The sequence below is a fragment of the Apaloderma vittatum genome, unplaced genomic scaffold (assembly GCF_000703405.1).
Source record: "Apaloderma vittatum isolate BGI_N311 unplaced genomic scaffold, ASM70340v1 scaffold7829, whole genome shotgun sequence".
NCBI classification, from domain to species: Eukaryota; Metazoa; Chordata; class Aves; order Trogoniformes; family Trogonidae; genus Apaloderma; species Apaloderma vittatum.
The window spans coordinates 7,110-13,326 of NW_009733481.1; the positions used below are offsets into that span (position 1 = coordinate 7,110).

Consider the following 6,217-nt stretch of genomic DNA (forward strand, 5'->3'; position numbering starts at 1 on the left):
TTTCCCTGGGCAAACATGCCCATAATTGACCCATTTGAAAACCAGAGCTCTTTCCATAGGCAGGCTGTTTAGAAACATAGAATCATAGAATGGATTGGGTTGAAAGGGACCTTTAGAGGTCATCTAGTCCAACCCCCCGGCGATGAGCAGGGACATCTTTGACCAGATCAGGTTACCAAGAGCCCCGTCCAACCTGACCTTGAATGTCTCCAGGGATGGGGCCTCCACCACCTCTCTGGGCAACCTGTGCCAGGGTTTCACCACTCTCACTGTAAAAAATTTATTCCTTATACCCAGTCTAAATCTACCCTCTTTTAGTTTAAAACCATCACCCTTTGCAACAGGCCTTGCTAAAAAAGCTTACCCCCATCTTTCTTATAGGTTCCCTTTGAGTGTTGAACATCTTGACTTTAGTTTAAGAAAAGATATGACTCTTGCTTTTGGCTTTTTTTTTGCAGAAACAGTAGCTTTCAAATTTTTTTTCCCCTCCACTAGCATTTTTGGTTCAAGTTTTTATAAAGATCTATATGGTAAATCTAAAAGAACAGAATGAGGAGGTGTAGGTAAGGAGTATGTGGATTGACAAGAAATGTACGTGTTCCTTAATTTGTAGACTGCAGCATGCAGAAAAGGCAAGGCAGGCTGCGGAAGAAAGATGCAACAAGATAAAGCAAGAACTTGCTGGCAGGCTTGACACTTGTCGCCAACAGATGTCCCAACTGGATAGCAAATGGTATTTGATCCGATGAAGCCGGTTTTGACTTCCTTTCTGCTGTTTCTTTAAGAAGTGTTTTCTCCACCTTTTGTGCGATGGTTTAAAGAGGGGTAGGTTTGAATTATGTTGAGTTCAGCAAGTATTGACAGAAGTACGCAAGATCTAGGAAAGCACAGCGCTTCTGTGTCGTGCACAGTTAGCAGGAGGATTGTGAAATGTTTTTTTCCAGAACATCCAATTTAGAGCACAGAGTGCCAGTGGAAATCTGTCCATTCTGACTACAAATGGAGCTTTCAGTTGCTTTTTTACTAAATCAGGAGATAGGTGTGGTCACGTCTGTAGGCTGAGGATGTAAGTGACTGTGATCCAAATGGATTGGGGGGGTTTGGAAGGGCTTGGGAGCATCCCGGTGTTTATAGGGAACATTAATTCTCTAAAGATCTCTAATATCTATAGAAAATGATTCTTTCACTGATCAGACTTCAGGGCAGAGTGTCCTTTTTAAACATGGCTCTTTAAACACAGGTAGTCAAATTTGTACTTGTGGGCATTGGTTTTGGGATTTTGATTTTGTGGTGTTTTTTCTTACAGCCATTTATTGCTGCCTGTTTTCTGTGACCTGAAAATGCTCATAAAGTTTTTGCTGTCTGCTGCTGTAACATCCCTGTTCTCTCCTTTCCCAAAACACCACTCTAGTTTTTGCCCTCTTTTGGATAAGGTTTCTTTTTCTCATACTGTTGCTTCCTTAAGTGCTCTAGATTATCTTGCTGCTATAGGGTTTCTTAACATTAATTATTTTTAAATAGCTCAACTCTGGAAAAGGAGCTAAAGTCTGAGAAAGAACAGAGGCAAACTTTGCAAAGGGAACTGCACCAAGAGAAGGACGCTGCTGCTCTGCTTAAAACAGAATTACAGCAAATGGAAGGACTGAAAAAGGTACGCACGATGCAGATGTGCCCCACGGTCAGGATTAAAGCTGACTTGGAACAAGTGCAACGTTTGCGTCTGTAGGATGCTTTGTTAAGGGAGTTTATTCTTGTGAGCTGCTTGGGTAGTTTGGATAGACGGGTGTAGGTTATAGGTCAAACTTAGCACACAAAAAAATTGATTTGCTGCTTGATTTTATAGGAGTTGAGAAAACTGCAAGATGAGAAGCAGCAGTTGGAGAAAGTCTGTGAGGAGCAGGAGCAAGCTCTTCAAGAAATGGGACTTCATCTCAGCCAGTAAGTTCTAGAACTGAACTCCTCAAAGTGATGTAACCTGAAGGGTGGAGTATCAAACCAATACACATTTTGAAACAAAAATCAAGAAACGTGAGAATTTTAGGAGGCAATTCCTGTGTATGGGAAACTAAACAGCCATGAAATAAAAGTGAGGGAAGATCCTAGCACAAGTAAGCTGGCTGAGATAGAAAACAACACAGTAAATGCTTCGTTCTTACAGTAGAATGGTGCTTTTCCCATGTTCTTCATATACTGAAAAGGGGGCAAACCCCTGGTGATACTGAGCAGTTCAGAGTTCTAACAGGAGCTCACTAAAAGTTTCAGTTCAGTGGCTGGACAGTGGAATGGCAGGTAATATCAAACACAACTAAATGCAGTCATGCAGAGGGAATTTTTTTTTTTCCCCAGGTCAAAGTTGAAGATGGAAGATATTAAAGAAGTAAATAAAGCACTAAAGGTACTCTGTGTCTCCTGGATATTTTGACTGAACATAGGCATTTCATTTAACACCCCCAAATTGGTCCACGGTTATCCTACTTTAAAAGGTGGCTTTTCAAAAATACCAACAATGCCGCTAAACCGCCTTTGAATTTTATTTTCCATTTTTTTCTATATCTACAGTGGGTTTTTCATTCCAATTTTCTAGGGTCATACCTGGCTGAAGGACGATGAAGCAACGCACTGCAAGCAATGCAAAAAGGAATTCTCTATCTCCAGGAGGAAGGTAATGTTGTTCAGTGGATTCTTTTTTCCTTTTGTCACTGAAAACAAAAACTGCTGTTGCATAGTTTGCTAGGGCAGAGGGACACTGCTTCAAGTCCAAATCTTGTTGATGGGTGTGAAGGATTAGGGCCGGGGCTGGCCACTAAATCAATTAAAAATGGGCAAATGTATACAAAAGCAATGTTGAAAACGGTGCGTGCGTTCACTCTGCTGCCGCGCCGGGGCAAGCACAGCTCCCGGTGGTGGGGAGGGTGTCACGGATGGGGCGAGCCGGGCTGTGCCCAAGGGCTGCACCACTTGTGTTTGGCCCGGAGGAAGCGCTGCTGGGAAGGCTGGGCCTGTTGGGAAGTTGAGGGTGATGTCAGTGGACTCCAAAAGCTTTTCTGAGGTCTCATTTGTCCCTCGCTGATGCTGAGGCAGCTGTGCTTATTCTGACTTTGTTTGCAGCATCACTGCAGAAACTGCGGGGACATCTTCTGCAACACTTGTTCCAGTAACGAACTCGCACTGCCATCGTATCCGAAACCTGTCCGCGTTTGTGATACTTGTCACACCCTGCTCCTCCAGCGGTGTTCGTCTAATTCCTCCTAAGGCTTCCGTAACCTTCACAGGACCACTTTAACATTGGAAAGTAGCCATTATTTTTCTAATTCTGAATTCCAGGCATCTTCTGTGCAGCAGACTGTCTGGTCTCTAATTTTCCACTGTATGATAGAGCAGTGTAAAGTGATTTGTAGGAATTATAACGTAAGCTAATGTTTCTCCAACTGGAATAATTAAGAAAATTATATCAACTGTAATTTCCCTTAAAGTTCTATTTGAAACTAAAATGCATATTCACTTTTCTGATTTTTATAGATATTTGTATTAAAATTTGTATATGGCATTTCTACATTTGATCCCTCTACATGTCACCGTCTTTCTGCCCATTAATGTCAGTTCCTCTGTATTGTCCCTGTAGGTGCTCCTGTCTGTTCCACGAGCTAATGTACAGTTTTGTATTTGCTGTAAGTGCAGAGAAGAAAAGTCACTTTATGAATTGTCTATAGAAAGAGATTTATGATGAGTGCTGATGAATGTGCCTTCTGTTCATTGCAGAGTCCAAAAAGACACCTTGTACTTGTTCTGAAAGTCGCTGTGACCACAGTACAGTAGTTACACAATAAAGCCTTTTTGCAAAAACTGAAAGCAAGAGCAGTTGTTCTGATTTTTAACAGTGGTCAGTCACAGATCTGGAATGTTCTTGTATGGCTGCATGTGCCAAGGCCCTGAGCTGCAGATACGAAAACGCATCTACGGAAGGAGCCAGATAACGCCCCTGCTCTGCAGCAGTAACTGCTGCTGTGTGTCCGCAGGACTCCAGCCTGCGGTGACACTGCCAGGACGACGGCAGGACAGTCCCTCAGCTGCTGCTTCAGTCAGCAAAGGCAGCGCTAGCTTCTGCCCGTCCCTCGCTGACAGTGCTTTTCTCAGCCCTGAGCAGGGTGGGCCCAAGCCCGGTTTGTGGTGTCGTGGCAGTGTGACCGGGGAGGTGGTGGAGGGCAGGTGAAGGCAGCACCCGCACTGCTCAGCCAGCGCTGTGTGATGCAGAACAGCTGCTTATCTCAGCAAGCAGTGATTGTGAACAGCATGTTCCTTCAAAGTCTTTGTTCAGAACAGCAGAAACCACAGTGAGAGCCCTGCTCTGCCCACGGGGTGCTTAGTTCTCCCACTCCTGCTGGAAGCTCAGCAGGGCCCCAACACCTGTGCTGAGCTGGACTCTGGCACCAACCCTGCTGCTCCCGCAACTGAGGACCCCAGGCAGCGGCCACGGAGCCAGGCAAGACTGTAACATGGCAAGGCCAACCCTCGGCTGCAGTAGGACCTGCTCAGGCTTCAACAGTAAGAGAAGGTGATGGGTTTTCATTTTTCTTTGGGCCATCGAACTTAGAACCCTTAAAGCAGACTGGTTAATTAGAAAAGGCAAATAAATTTACTATGACTAATATACAGGGAAGCACGTTCTGTATTATTCCAAGGGACATTCTAGCGCTCAAAAGCTGTAACTGAGCTGTTTATAAAACCACATCTTTAAGCAGGGTTGATTGACAACTTAAATTTATTGAAACAGGGTTGCACTAAGCTGCAAAATCCATTGATGCAGCACTTTTGGCTGCAAAAAGGCGATGCCAAGTAGAGAATTGCCTCTCAACCCCCTCTGCAGGTCTGAGACCCTGCCAAGCAGGCAGCTCAGGAGAGTCATGGCACAGCCTGGGGCAACCGAACCAACACACATTCGCATCAGCAACACCAGGTGCTGGTTTCCTTCACTAACCCCACACAGCTGAAAAATAACGTCACTTTAACATCCCAGAACACCAGGGTTCAGCTGAGAACTTGCATTAGGAGCAGTCACAGCACTCGTGGCAGACACATGTGAAAAGCACTACGGTCACCCAAGCACAGCGACACTTCTGCAGGTGTAGCTACACCTCAGAAGCTGGATGGAGGTCAAGAAGGAATGAGTTCCAGTTTTTAAAAGGAAGATTTATTTAACAAGTTTCACTTAGCGCAATACACCTAAAAAGGAAATCACAATACAATGAAAGATTAAATCAAGGCCTCAGAATTTTATACGAACACCAAGACCAAAAATCCTAAAGTAGCCGTATTGCGTCTCAACACGTTTCCCCCATTAACTTAAAAAAAAAAAATAAGCTTTAACGTGCCTTACAGGATATTAAAAGAAATAAACTAGATCTAACATGCCAAATGTTCACTTTGAATTTCAGACACAGCTCCTATATTGTTTCTTTACAAAAACGCATGTCTCTTTCAACATGTATTCAAAACAGTGTCAGATGTAATATGGTATAAGAGTGACATTTAACATAATTCAAACAGCTTTAACCTAAATACGCTTACTGCTTAAATACACTCCTACAACAAAACTAGAGAAACGCTCAAAATTGTTTAACAGTTATAGTCTTTACTCAACTTGGTTATTACATCCTAGATGAATGTTCATTTCTGTATGTTCAAAAATACTGAACCTGAAAGGTTTTAAAATAACAATCCTGAATTCACTTACAGTAAAGCATAAATCACAAGCTCGTATTGCAAAACTGTTAAACTTAGTTTTTTGTTTTTTTGTTTTTTAAAAAAAGACGTGACCAAAAGTCAGCGATCGGTTACATTCCCCAGCCACCACTCATGTTGGACATGTTGGACATGCCGCCCATGCCGTTCACTCCCATGGACGCGCGGTTCCCACTGCTGTAGTAACTGCTGTTCATGGCGCCCTGGCTCCCGGGGTCTGAGGGGAAAACCGACAGCAGGTTCACAGCTGGTTCAGGCCGACTCGAAGCATCCTTCCCCCAGCGCCTGTCCGTGCTGGGCCACCTCGTAAATACCGCCTACTGTGCCCAATACTGCAAAGTGTCAGTTTAGAGCTCCGTACCCAAAAGGAAGCTTATCGGTAGTTTAATAAAAAGAGCCAGCTCTGCCCCGCCCCCCCACCCGCCACCCCCGCCCTTCTGAATTCAGCTGTTTTCTCTCGCTGTTCCATGGAAGCAGA

At 44.1% G+C, this 6,217-nt stretch overlaps 2 protein-coding genes across 2 annotated transcripts in view; one reads left to right on the forward strand and one right to left on the reverse strand.

The window, feature by feature from the left end:
• Positions 1-3,399, forward strand: part of RUFY1 (RUN and FYVE domain containing 1) — a 10,461-nt gene extending 7,062 nt beyond the window's left edge. Inside the window, exons 12-17 of the mRNA XM_009875907.1 lie at positions 614-733; positions 1,522-1,651; positions 1,844-1,938; positions 2,347-2,395; positions 2,585-2,662; positions 3,109-3,399. Coding sequence (XP_009874209.1) covers positions 614-733; positions 1,522-1,651; positions 1,844-1,938; positions 2,347-2,395; positions 2,585-2,662; positions 3,109-3,252 — 616 coding nt within the window. The 3' untranslated portion in view covers positions 3,253-3,399. The remainder of the gene's footprint in view (positions 1-613; positions 734-1,521; positions 1,652-1,843; positions 1,939-2,346; positions 2,396-2,584; positions 2,663-3,108) is intronic.
• A 1,763-nt stretch (positions 3,400-5,162) lies between these two features.
• The window catches only part of HNRNPH1 (heterogeneous nuclear ribonucleoprotein H1 (H)), an 8,139-nt gene continuing 7,084 nt past the window's right edge, over positions 5,163-6,217 (reverse strand). The window contains exon 12 of the mRNA XM_009875908.1: positions 5,163-5,956. Within this exon, the coding sequence (XP_009874210.1) occupies positions 5,832-5,956 (125 nt within the window). The 3' untranslated portion in view covers positions 5,163-5,831. The remainder of the gene's footprint in view (positions 5,957-6,217) is intronic.